Here is a 13,850-nt window from a genome sequence, read left to right as displayed (position 1 = left end):
ACCTCCTAAGACCTCAGAAGAATCAAGATCACGGACTACCCAGCCTGCACCCGCCCTGTTAGTAGAATAATCCCAGGCCCCGTCTACAATCAAACATGTCGTTGGGGAAATATAAGGTAACCCCTGCAAACACAACCACTTGACATCCTGCTTGGCCTCCAAACTAATCGAACGAGAGGACCTCACAAGCCGCTTCCAATCTAGAGGATGCATATTACGAAGAACCTAAACTGACGCCAAGCCAACAATTGACCCAGGCGACCAAACAGCTTTCCTAAACCTCAAATGATTCCGCGAAATCCAAATCGCCCAAAGGAGAGCAAATAACGAAGCAATATCCTTCCAATTTCTCGAAGACGAAAAGAGAGAAATTGTTCTTGAGAACCAAATACTAAATGGAGGAAACTGCATAAGATCCCATTGGATGTCCAACGCTCCAGACAGCCAAATAGTACAGATAGCAGGACAATCTCTGAATGTATGAGACACAGATTCCACATCCATATGACAAAAGGCACAAACTGGATCAACAGGGAGACCTCGAGAATTGAGAATAGATGCCAAAGGAAGCGCGTCGTATAGCAATTTCCATCCAAATATTTTCCACCTAGGAAGGTTTGGTAAAGCCTAAAACTTCCTCCACCATGATTGAGAGATTTGAGATGGATTACCTAACCTGATCCCAGGCTCACAAAGAAGGGCATACGCAGATTTCGTTGTAAAAACACCATCCCAGGCAAACTTCCAGTAAACAAAATCATCCATTAAACGCACAGGTCGATCCAACAAAAGAATTCTAGAAGCAGAGCTAGAATCAAACAACCCATGAATAATAGTAGCATCCCACACGCAAGAACGCAGATCAAGTAAAGAAGACACAAGAGTCGGACAAACTGACTCGGACGAAAGATCCTTAAAATGAACTGGTCCCCCGGAACCCAAGAATCCTCTAAAATACGAACTCGAGAACCCGAACCAACCTTCCAACACAAACCCTTCGACAGCAAGGACCCCCTGAAATACGACCCCTACAACCCCAGGAGGGACGAGAAGCCGGAAACAAATCAGTAGAACGAAGAACCGGATACTTCGCCGACAGAAGCCGAGAAACCAACAACTGAGGGCACTGAATAATTCTCAAACTCTGCTTCGCCAACAGGGAAGAATTAAAAGGGGAAATACTACGAATTCCCAATCCTCCTAAACTCTTCGGAAGATGGAACAACGACGAAGACCGAAGAGCCAACCCTCGATTAGAAGAAGAAGATTTCCACCAGAACCTGGCTAACAAATTATCCATTCTGGAACATATAGAATCAGGAATTTTGAAAACAGACAGGATGTGATTAAAGGAGGCAATGAGCACTGAGTTGATAATAACAAGCTTAGCTGCCGGCGAAAGCCGGAGAGGTGTAAAGGCCTGTAGACGTTTAACCACCTTGTCCAAGAGAAAACCAAACTTAGAGCATTTACTACGACCTAAATCAACAGAAAGTCCTAAATAAGATCCCAATCTAAATTCAGAGCGCATTTTTAAACAACCAGACAGATAAGCTCGGTAATCCTCAGGAGTATTAGGACTAAACTTGACAAACGACTTTTGAAAATTAAGCATTTGACCTGAAATATCACAAAAATCAGAGAGCACCTGCAACACCTATTCACAAGCCGTAGGAGAAACTTGGAAAAAAAGCAAGGATTCATCGGCAAAGAACAAGTGTGAAATGGTAGGAGCCCCCCTAACAATTTTAATACCCTGAAAAAAGCCTTTTGATTCTGCATTACGCAGCATAGTCGAAAGAACCTCCATGCATAATACAAACAGATATGGAGATAGCAGATCTCCTTGACGTAGACCACGTTAAGGACGAAAACCCTCTGTAGATGACCCATTAACCAACACCTAGTAAGAAACTGTAGATACACACTGCATAATCAGATGAATCCAATAGGGAGAAAACCCAAAAACCTGAAGAACCTGGCACAGAAAGTCCCACTCAACTCTGTCATAGGATTTATTCATGTATAGCTTCAGTGCCGCATAAAAACGTTTTCTAGCTTTGGAAGCATTCATAAATGAAAGAATCTCATGCACCATTAGGCAATTGTCAGACATCAACCTACTAGGAACAAAGGCATTCTGAAAATCCGACACAATGTCGGGTAGTATCCAACGTAGACGGCGAGCAAGACACTTAGCTATGCATTTATACAGAACATTACAGAGGCCTATCGGTCTAAATTGAGAAACAAGTTCAGGATGATCAACTTTAGGAAGCAAAACTAAGAATGTCCGATTCCAGTCCTTAAGTAAATAGCCATGAGCAAAAAAGAACTGGACAGCATTCACCACCTGATCCCCCACCTCACTCCAATAGGTCTTAAAAAAAGCTGAAGTAAAACCATCAGGTCCTGGAGATTTATCATCAGCAATACTAAACATCGCATGCCTAATATCATCAGTTGAAAAGGGAATTAGTAGAGACTGACGATGTCTATCAGACAAAGAAGGGAGGTCAAGGGAATCCCAAGGGAATTGAGAAATAGGAGGTCGATCCAAACTCCTACTGTATAAGGACCTGTAAAAATTAAGAACTAAAGAACGAATATCCCCCGCACCCAAAAGCCAGGTACCTTCATTGTCCTTAAGCCCTAGAATAGTGTTCTTCCGACGCCGGGCCAGAACTGCAAAAAACAGCAACCTAGAATGCCCATCACCAAATGCATCCCACTTCACTTTTGCTCATTGTCTCCAAAAAAGAAAAGCCGCTTCAGCCTCCTTTACTTTTTCCATTCTAAAAGTGCTAAACAAACAACGAATACTCCGTGAATCAAGACTAACAGAAGCATTAGTGAAATCCGCAACCAAAGCTGTCCAATCAATGCCCCACACCTTTTTATGAGAAACACACCAAGCTAGTAGATAACGAAGAACACATAGTCTCTTAGACAAAGAAAACATAAGATACCCAGGAATATGTTCAGCAAAAGTATTTTGAACCATAGCAGCAACCTCCACAGAGTGTAGGCACCAATTTTCAATTCTAAAAGGACGTTTGAATCTACCAGAAGGCAAAGAGTCATATAGAATATTAGCCGCATGATCAGAAAACAAAATGGGCTGGTGATGAACTGAGGTAGCCGACCAATCCTGAAGCCAATGGGAAGTAGAATATGCCTTATCTAATCTCTCAAAAGTGGGGTCCATAACTATTCTCCCGTTAGTCCAGGTGAAAGAACGTCTAGAATACGGAATATCAAGTAACCCATTGTCCAATTTCCACTGTATAAAATCATGACGACCTGGAATATCAAGATTACCTCCGACCTTATCCGATAAATATTCAACCTGGTTAAAATCGCCAACTAACACAACATTCGGATAAGAAGCTAAAATATCAGAAATTTCCGACCACACAATCATACGATCAGAAACTTGAGGCGCCCCATACAGAAATAAGACATGTTTTATAACCAAATTTTCCACAACTCGACACAATATTATATGCGAAGAAACCAAGAGAGGGTCAATCAGAATTGGGGTAAACCACAGCACACAAATCTTACCACTGAGACCCGCTGAATCCACACCTACAAAACCTGAACATGACAAAGAAGATAACTTATGCATTACAGAATCTACAGACACCATAGTTTCAGCCAAAAAAATAATATTGACACCACACGAGCGGACTAAGAACGTGATGTAAGGAAATTTAGGGGATTCCGCCTACCCAAACCCCTATAGTTCCTTGCCATAATCTTCATCTATCACCTTGTGGCCTTGAATGGGCAGCCACCAAGCCCTCAAAAAAAAACTAGAAAGAGACACCTGATGTGGAAAAGAAATTCCAATTCCTTTACGTTTCTTAAACGGGAGCCAAGATAAACTAATAGTAGCATCAATCTCCGAACCTATTTTCTCAGGACAGAACAGAAAATTCATAGCAGACCTCTAAGCCGATCTCTTCCTAAAACAGAATGATATAACCCTTTCTGACAGCGAAGAGCATCGAGCTGGATTTTTCATTGAAACTGACAAAGAACTAAATAGATTTGGCTGTTTAAGCGAGTAGAATATCGTTTTGAACCTCGAGGGTCGAGGTGAGTGAGCTGATTGGGTAGTTGGATTGGTGGATGATAGTTGATAGGACTCTCGACCAAGTTAGTTTTTTTTTTGGAACGTGTAAGGGATGCTTGTGGGTTGAGAGAGTAGGTTGGTTCGGTGTTTGGCGTGATTTATTTGGAGTAAGGTTAATGTGTGTTGTCTCTGATTGTGATCTCCTTTTTTTTTACGGGATAGAAAGATGTAGTAGTAAGCTCACAGGGTCTTTTGAGGGGGTAACTGCTCTGGGGTTGGGGTGGGTCAATGTTTTTGGAAAAGCTCTTGAGATTCACGATGGTCGTTCTGTATTTTTTAATTCGCTTGAGACCCATATTTAAATTTGATAGATTATGGTAAAGTAAACTAGCAGGCTTACACAACCCATTCTTATCAACAACAAAAGGAGTAGAGCTATAGAGATTCAAAGGGCAAGCATTCTTCTTATGTCCAACTCTATTGCAGTTAGAGCACAAAACAAACATATTCTCATATATGAAATTAATCCATTTAAACTCAGATTGTCCAAGGTCCAAGTAAAAGCCTGATAATAAGGGTTCCAAAACACGTATGTGAAGTTTTACTCTAAGTCTCTAACCACGCAATTAATGGATCCTGAAACAGGTTCTTCACAACACATAATTTTTCCAGCCATAGTAAGCACTGGATTAACGACATTAATGTCACATAGGTTCAAAGGTACCTCATCAAGATGAACCCAAATAGTAGCCTCGTCAAAAATCACATCTCTGATTGACTTACCCTGAGTCCAAGGAGTAAAGACCAAGAGAGCCGCTTGGTACGCCGCGGAGCCTTGTTGTAGCATAGCTTCTCGATCACGAACGTCCTCACAAAGAAACAAGAAAACACTATCGAATTTCTAAACTTTAATTTCCCCAAATGTAATCCTGTCGTTGGAAACCCACTTTTGGATTCGAGTCTGGGAAAAACTTCTGTAATCTATGAACTTGCCCAGTACAAGATGATTAAGGAAACAAGGATTACCGCTTGAGGGTGAGCGTTGCCGATTCATATGTGCGAATTTCATGATTGTCATCTTCTACGATACAGGGGAATACAAAAAGGGGAATTTAATGTGATGTGGGATCACCGACAATAACAAGGAATTGAAACATTAAAGTGGTTTTTGTGAACTATAAACTGATCTTAGTGATGTGTCTATTTTATATAGTATTTTACCCCCGTCCCTTGGTCATAATTAGTAGTGTTTTTGGCTCTTTAGAGCCACTTTTATTACTTATTGGTGTTTTCCAGTGTTTTCGTAGATTTGGTTGACTTTTGCAGGGATTTATGCTTTTGGAGTATTTTCCCGAGATATTTTGGAGCAATCACGAGCATTGGAGAAACACGACCAGAGTTTATAGCCCAGGGCTGGTTAGAGACATCGAACCGGTGATTAAGGGCTCAGTATAGGTGATACCGGGGCATTTGGACCGAGTAAGCAATACCCAAAGAGGAAACCCAGATTGGTCCGAAGAATTGGAGCCCAATCGAAGTCCGAATAGTGGCCCAAATGATCCGCCCGGCCAAAAAGGCTGGCGCCCGGAGGCGCGCCCGGCCGGGCGGGAGAAGCGCCCGTGACGCGCCCGGCCGGGCGCGAGATTGCTATTAGAGATAAAAAAAGGCGCGCCCGATTGGGCGATGCCTCGCCCGATCGGGCGCGTGTATATTTAGGAGACGATTAGCGTCGTTTTAATTTGTTTTGGTTTAGGATTTTTGTACGGAGTATAAATACTCCTCCGTAATACAATTTTAGAACTTCTTCTTCTTCTTCTTCTTCTCTTAATCTCTTCTCTTAGACTTTCTCTCACTACTTAGTTTTCTCTCTCTTAATCTCTCTCTAAACTTTTGTTCTTAATTTTTTCATTAATTCCAGATTTATTTTGGTAACGATTTCTCTTCCCTTAATCTTAATTATTTATTTTATTCCTTTGATCATGATTTATTTATTTGTTTTGTTTAGTTTATATCTAATTATGTGTGAGTAGTTTAATTTCTAGGGTTCATGGGGATCTAATAAATAATATGAAGGGGTAAATTATTGTTGTTGATTATCAATGCTAGATTAATTTCCTATTGATTGGATTAATGCTCTGTGACTAGATTAGGCCTATCTTTTATGCATGAGTTTGACAATATTGATTCAAGAATCGAGAGATGAGAATTAATGTTTAGGTCTAGTTTCAATAGGCAAGTTAATTTATAAATGGTTAAGTCAAGAATCGAGAGATGAGATTTAATACCGATAAATTAATTGTGTGATTGTAATAAGTAGCGAGAGCCCTTTACAATCTGGTTAATTGTTGCATTGATGATTGACTATTATTGATTGTTGGTATTGCATGATAATTTCTTATTGGATTGTTTTAATGTTTTACAATTGCGGCTTGTAAAAGTATAGCAATATTAAATTGATGAATCGAGCAGATGTTAATTTGATATTAAAGGCTATTTTCAAAAAGAGCTTAGATCTAGTAAATTGCGAGAGCCTGTTAGATCTATGTTGATTAATAAATTGCGAGAGCCTGTTAATCATGTTACTTATGCAATGTCAATGATTGGTTACCCTATTTTACCCCGGAGTATTATTTATTGGTGAACCTATGCCTTAGATCCTTCATATATTATTTTCTCCCTATTCCTACTCTTCTTAGTTTAGTTTCTTATTCAACTATAAATATTGGTTACTTAAATAATTTAGATTATAATATTAATTAGGAGTAAAAAGACTAGTTTCCCTGTGGAGATCGACCCTACTTCCCTATCTACCTTAGTTAGTGATTTAGGTAATTATTTTTTATTAGGGGATACGACTTTACCCTGTCACTTAGCTTTTGTGATTAGAATTAGAGATTTGTGGAGCCATGGATGAGTGGGAAAAGGTGGAAAACGGTGGAAGAAGATGAGGTTTTGGGGATAAGGCTCTAGTACTCTAGAGAGAGAAGCTCTCTTTTTAGAGAGAGAAGCTCTCTTTTTAGAGAGAGAAAAGGTTATTTTAAGGATTTTCATATTGTTTGTTCGCTTTGAGTCAATTTCGTTTTCATGCAAGAGTATTAGTTGACTTCTTTAGTTTAATTATTTTATTATTTCCGTTAAGTTCTTTTATCTTTATTTTCTTAATCTCATATTTTTGTTTCTTATATGCTTACTTTAATAGTTTTATTTAACTGTTTTATATATTTTCTTATTGATTTTAATTATGCTTTGTTTAATTTATTTGATTAGTTTAATTTTAATTATGCGTGAGTAGTTTCTTTCTAAGATTGTGGGGATCTATGATTAATATGAAGGGGTAATTTATTGTTGTTGATTGTCAATGCTAGATTAATTTCCTATTGATTGATTTAATGCTTTGTGACTAGATTAGCGTTGGTCTTTTATGTATGAGTTTAGCAATATTGATTCAAGATTCGAGAGATGAGAATTGATATTTAGGCTTAGTTTCAATAGGCAGTTTAATTTATAAATGGTTAAGTCGAGATTCGAGCTAGAGATGATATTTAATACCGTAGATTAATTCTGTGATTGTAATATGTAGCGAAAGCCCTTTATGATCTGGTTAATTGATGTATTGATGATTGATTATTATGTTTTACCCTAGAATATTATTTATTGGTGAACCTATGCCCTAGGTTTTTTTATTCATTGATTTTCTTTATTCTTACTCTTCCCTACTTTTACTCTTCGTAGTTTAGTTTCCCTTCGATTATAATATTTTGATTACTTAATAATTTAGATTATAATAATTAATTAGGAATAGAAAGACTTGTTTCCCTGTGGATTCGACCCTACTTCCCTATCTACTTTAGTTAGAGGACTAAGGTAATACTTTTGATTAGGTGATACGACTTTAGCCTGTCAAAATTTGGCGCCATTGCCGGGGAAACTGTTTTATTTTTATTTCTGATTAATTTTTTAGTCTAGATTATTATTTTTTTATTTTTTTCGTCTCATAGAACGTAAGTTCTTTGGGACAAATTCTCATATTTATTTGTTTAGTACAGATCAAGAATAAGAGATGACTGCTCCACCACCACCTCCTCCTGTTCGCAAGCTTAGCGATTATTCGCAGCCATCCCTGACAAATTTTCCACATCTTGCTCCCACACCTAATCTCGATGGACTGAAATTCGAGATCAAGCCCTAGTTTATCATGATGATCGAAAGAAAGCAATTCAGTTGAGCTAAGGGTGAAGACCCTAATCTTCACATTGTAGATTTCTGTCAGTATTGCAATACTATTAGGCAAGTTGGGGTCACACAAGACCAAATCAGGGAGTTTCTTTTTCCCTTTTCTTTATGTGATAAAGCTAAATTGTGGTATAATGGATTGAATAGAACTTCACTTGGTATTACTGACTAGGAAACTCTTGCTTTGAATTTCTATAATAAATATTACCCTGTAGAGAGGACAGCTTTGTTAAGGAGTGCAATCCAAAATTTTGCCCAAGAAGCTAATGAAAGTTTATATGAAGCTTGGGAAAGATTTAAGGATTTGCAGAGAGAATGTCCCCATCATAAACTAGCACAGTGGCAGATAATCCAAGCCTTCTACAACGGGCTTGGATAGAATTCAAGAATGATTTTGGACTCTGCAGCGAACGGAAGATTTATGAATTTGGATGAGAATATAGCGAGAAATGTTGTCGAAGAGATGGCTATTCATAATTCCCAATATGGGAATCCCAGAGGGTTTGCAAACAAGGGAAAACACCAAGTCGATTCTATATCCTTTTTGCAAACAAAATTGACTTCTATTAGCCGAAAACTAGACAGTATTAATAATTCTAATTCATCTTCCGTTACTAATGTTTCTGCTATTGGTACTAACTCTACAATAGTTTGTGAAAATTGTGGTCTTATAAGTCATTGGGCACATGACTGTAGGAGTTCAATTGAGAAGATTAATGCTTTTCAAACCTATAAGCAAATTAGTCCATACTCTAACACCTACAATATAGGGTTGAAAAATAACCAAAATATGTCATACAATAGTACAAATATGCTTAACCCTCCACCACAGGTACAACAACCACAACAGAGGTACTACCAACCTCCACATCAGAGACCACAACAGGTTGTTACTCCTCCATTTGATTCTGGCATATCAGAAATCAAAACGATGTTAGCTAATATTCAAAAGCAGATGCAAAAGAGATGCGCAATTTGACTCATTAATAGCACATAATAAAATAATTAATACTCAGATTGCGCAACTTTTCTCTACTCTGCAAACTCGCCAACAGGGAGCCCTACCATCACAGTCAGTTAAAGCAATAGAATATGCAAATGCAATTACTCTGAGGAGTGGTTCACACTATGATGGGCCTCCTATGCCCAAAGATAATGAACCTGTTACAATAAAAATTGCTAATCTTGATTCTGTTAAACCAAACAATGTTGTTAGTAGCCCTGCAGGGCTACAGGGTAAAACTAACTTTTCTGATAATTCTTTGCAGGATAAACCCCAGGATAAGAGTGGAGTTGTGCAGGGTCTTGCTATCAAACTTCTATTCCCTAATAGACATTTAAAGAGTAAGTTAGATTAACAATTTGGTAAGTTTCTGGAGGTTGTGAAGAATTTGTAGGTAACATTTCCTTTCACAGATTTAATTACTCAAGTTCCTGCATATTCTAAATTCATGAAAGAAATTTTGACTAGAAAGAAATCTATTAGTGAGGTAGAGACGGTTGCTTTTACTGTAGAATGTAGTGCTATATTACAGAATAAATCTCCACCTAAACTAAAAGATCTAGGTAGTTTTTCTATTCCATGTCATATTGGTAATCTGATGATTGATAAAGCTTTATATGATTTGGGTGCTAGTGTGAGTGTTATGCCATTATCTGTGAGCTCTAAATTAAATATGGGTAAATTAAAAGCTACCAATATTACTCTGCAAATGGCCGATCGTTCTGTGAAATACCCTTTAGGTGTTTTAGAAGATGTTCCTGTTAGAGTAGGTAAATTTTATATACCTGTTGATTTTATTGTTCTTGATATGGAGGAAGATTTGCAAATCATGATTATTTTGGGTAGACCATTCCTTCATACTGCAGGGGAAATAATAGATGTCAAAAGTGGTAAACTTACATTATGTGTAGGGGATGATAATATCACTTTTAATTTAAATAATATCCCTAAAAGCCCCATGTTAGAGGAAAAGTGTTTTATATTGGTGTGGTTGATGTAAATAATTTTTCTAATAAGCCCCAAGCTCGTGTTAGAGATCCCTTGGAGGCGGTATCTTGTGTTACATCTTCTGCAGGAAAAACTAGTACTTGGAAATATGAAGTGGATGCTATAGAAAGAGCTCTAAATTGTGTAGGGCTCGGGTTTGAAGATGAACAAGTGGAGATTGAGGCCCGTAGTGAAAGTTCCACCCGATCGAGTGATATTTGCTCAATCAAGGGCAAAAACGAAGAAAATCGAGTGTAGGAAGAAATTTCGTGCATCAAGTGGTGAAAAACCACCTGACCGTACCTTGGCGCGAGATCGCGGAAGCAAAACTGGCCAACTTCAAAACGCTATAGCTTTTGCGTTTCTAAACGAAATTTTGTGTGTAACCTATCATTGGAAAGCTCTTCAAGTCTTATTTCCAATGCAATTAGAATCACTGCATTATCATTTGTATATAAAAAGTTATGAGCAAAATAGTGAACATGACTCATTTTTGTCTCTACTCTTACTAACACTTTGTTTCTTTTTTGTCCAAAATTGTATCAAGATGATGCATTGAAATGTTTGGGATGGTGGTGGATACGATTTTGATGATGAGGGGTAGTCACTTGGATTACTAGCTTCCCTTTAAGACAATGAGGACATTGTCTGATTTAGCTTGGGGGGATTTCGTGTATATATAGGTACTCTTTCTTTCCCTTTTCTTTTTATTTTCTTTGGTGTGTTTAGTTTAGTTTCTTTGATTTCTTAGTTTAGTTTTTATTTATTTCATAGTATAGATTTTATTGCTTTTTAGTGTAGTTTTATTGCTTTCCTATATGAGAAAAATACAAAAAAAAAAATTTAAATAAATAAAAAATCCAAAAATACGTTCCAATGAATTATGAATCATGCTTCCCTGTGCCCCTTGATGAAAATTTTTCAAAATTGTTTTGATTCTTGGTTATTGATGATAAATATTGTGGATTAGTTGATCATAATTTGATATTTGATTGCCTTAAATTTAACATGCGTCAATTTTGCCCAACTACTTGTGAATATAGTGTTTAACTAGTTGATTTGGTAAGGAATGTGTGTTAGTTCCTGGTATGTCAATGAATTGAGTATTGATTTGCAACTATGAGTAGTGTTTCATGGCTCACTATTATGCACATGTGGAGGACGAAGGCGTTTATTCTATTAGGTGGCCTTCAGACGATATTAGATACATTTGTTCCCTTCTTGCTACCCATGTTGTTGGTAGTGCCCTTTTATTGTTTATTTAGCCACATTACAATCCTATATAAACCCCATTGGTTACTAGTCCCAATCTTGGCTTGGGGGAGCTAATAGTTAGTGAGGTGAGGGAGTCGTGGTGTGCACATAATTTGCACAATGTGAAAAAAAAGAAGAGTGATTGTTCTTTTGATATTGTGATTGGAAAAATGTTGACAATTTATGTTTCAAAGTTGAAAAAATTTCCAATGTGAGATAAAAATAAAAAAATTTGTTTAATGTTCAAATGTTCTAAATGAAGGTTGATCAAAAGAAAGAAAAAATAATGAGTTTCAATGAAATATATTTCAAGTTTGAAAGTTAAAGTTTGTTATTACTCAAGTTCTATATTATTATATTTTTATGAGTGATTTACTGTAAGAGTTGAAAAATATTATTGTTATGATTTGAGTCGATTTTGTTGAATTTTTGGTCCAATTTAGTATTTTGGCCATAACTTCCTCATTATTCATCGAAATTCGGCTTATAATATATCATTGGAAAGCCCTTTTTAAGCCCCGTCCAACTACACCATTATTGGACCCTTATCATGGAACAAACTAAATTGGACTGGTTATTTTCACAAACAGGGTACGAAAAGAAATATTTTCGAAAACAAAAAGGAATATTTTATTGAAACAATTGCATCACGAGACTCTTTCACATTTCACCTCATTCGATAATCAATGACGTGAAATATATTCATAACTATATTTGATTTTTGGGGAGACACAATCAGGTGTCTATAGGTGCACATATGATGGGTGCCGATATCAAAGCCTGCTTAATCCTGTTGAAAGCCTCAAGACACTCGTCAGTAAAATCAAATGGGGCATCCTTGAGTAAAAGCCGAGGATTCGTTTGGCATTGCTGTGATTTTCTGTTTTTTGGTTTTTTGTTTTCTAAAAGTATATGATATGTGTCCCATAATGAATTAAAAATTATATAAACTTATTAAAATTATGATAATTTTGAAAACTGACAACAGAAAAATGGAAACACCTTTTTCTTGTTTCCTGTTTTTGGTTTTTGGTTTTCAAAAAAAAGGAAACTAAAAACCAAAACTGATGCCAAACAAGCCCTGAGTTAGTGGTTTAGCAATTTCAAAAAAATCTTTGATGAAGCGACGATAAAACCCCGCATGACCTAAGAAACTTCTAAGCCCCTTTACACTAACTGGTGGAGGCAATTTCTCAATCACAAAAACTTTGGCTTTATATACTTGTATACCCTTATCAGATACAATATGACCAAAAGCTACTTCCTCAGTCACCATAAAGTGACAATTTTCCCAATTTAAAACCAAATTGCATTCTTCACATTTTTTCAAAATTTTAGTGAGATTAACTAGAAATGCATCAAAAAAAGAACCATACACTCTACAATCATCCATAAAAACTTCCACGATAGACTCTATGAAATCAGAAAAGATACTCATCATGCAACGTTGAAAGGTAGCAGGGGCATTACACAAACCAAAGGGCATTCTACGATAAGCAAAAGTACCATAAGGGCATGTAAATGTAGTCTTTTCGTGATCTTCAGGGTGAATTAGAATTTAGAAATATCCCGAATACCCATCCAAATAGAAAAAGAAATTATGATTGGCTAACCTCTAAAGCATTTGATCAATAAAAGGGAGAGGGAAGTGATATTTCTTAGTGGCAATATTTAATCTACGGTAGTCAATGCACATACGCCACCCTGTTACAGTTCTAGTGGGAATTAATTCATTTTTATCATTTTTTATGACAGTCATCCCAACCTTTTTGGGAACCACCTGAACATAACTTACCCACTCTGAGTCGGAAATAGAATAGATTATACCTGCATCAAGTAATTTCATAACCTCTTTTTTTGACTACTTCTTTCATATTGGGGTTCAACCCTCTCTAGGGTTGAATGCATGGCTTATAGTTGTCCTATAAGTTTATCCTATGCATATAAAAATCAGGGCTAAATACCCTTGAGATCATCAATAATGCAATATTGCCCTTTTGTGGGTTCGAAGAACCTCTAGAAATTAGGAAGTTTGTGGGTCATCAAGTGCAGTACTAATGATCACAGGGTATAATTTCTTCTCATCAAGAAAAACATATTTTAAATGAGAAGGGAGAGGTTTTAGTTCAGGTTTCTTGACCTCTACATGTTTTGATTCCTGAACTAATTTTACTACAGTCTTGCTCTCTATAGGATCAAGTTCTTTAATAGCGAGAGCTTTTTCTATGGCGTCCACCTCTTTACTCCAAATACCTGCGTCACCTGTAGTAAATTCATCAGAAAGAACTTCCT

The 13,850-nt window shown here is 37.0% G+C and overlaps 1 protein-coding gene across 1 annotated transcript; it reads right to left on the bottom strand.

The window, feature by feature from the left end:
- Nucleotides 1–225: 225 nt before the first annotated feature.
- LOC110709306 lies at nt 226–3,652 on the bottom strand. The gene is made up of 6 exons (XM_021887518.1): nt 2,815–3,652; nt 1,970–2,685; nt 1,756–1,878; nt 981–1,657; nt 677–808; nt 226–607 (listed from the first exon to the last, which is right to left on the bottom strand). The coding sequence occupies exons 1-6, from the start codon at nt 3,650–3,652 to the stop codon at nt 226–228; spliced, it is 2,868 nt and encodes a 955-aa protein (XP_021743210.1).
- Between the last annotated feature and the right edge of the window lie 10,198 nt (nt 3,653–13,850).

The sequence above is a fragment of the Chenopodium quinoa genome, unplaced genomic scaffold, assembly GCF_001683475.1.
Source record: "Chenopodium quinoa cultivar QQ74 unplaced genomic scaffold, ASM168347v1, whole genome shotgun sequence".
NCBI classification, from domain to species: Eukaryota; Viridiplantae; Streptophyta; class Magnoliopsida; order Caryophyllales; family Amaranthaceae; genus Chenopodium; species Chenopodium quinoa.
The sequence above is the reverse complement of the archived record's forward strand: the minus strand, read 5'-3'. Positions and strand labels throughout refer to the sequence as shown.

What these genes read in the sequence shown, in the direction of transcription:
- LOC110709306 (XM_021887518.1), bottom strand. Translation starts at nt 3,652, where the DNA reads ATGGTGTCTGTAGATTCTGTAATGCATAAGTTATCTTCTTTGTCATGT. An exon ending in TTCTGTGCCAGGTTCTTCAG is followed by an intron (nt 1,879 to 1,969) that starts GTTTTTGGGTTT and finishes GGTCATCTACAG; the next exon opens with AGGGTTTTCGTCCTTAACGT. An exon ending in CGAAGGGTTTGTGTTGGAAG is followed by an intron (nt 809 to 980) that starts GTTGGTTCGGGT and finishes GTTTGATTCTAG; the next exon opens with CTCTGCTTCTAGAATTCTTT.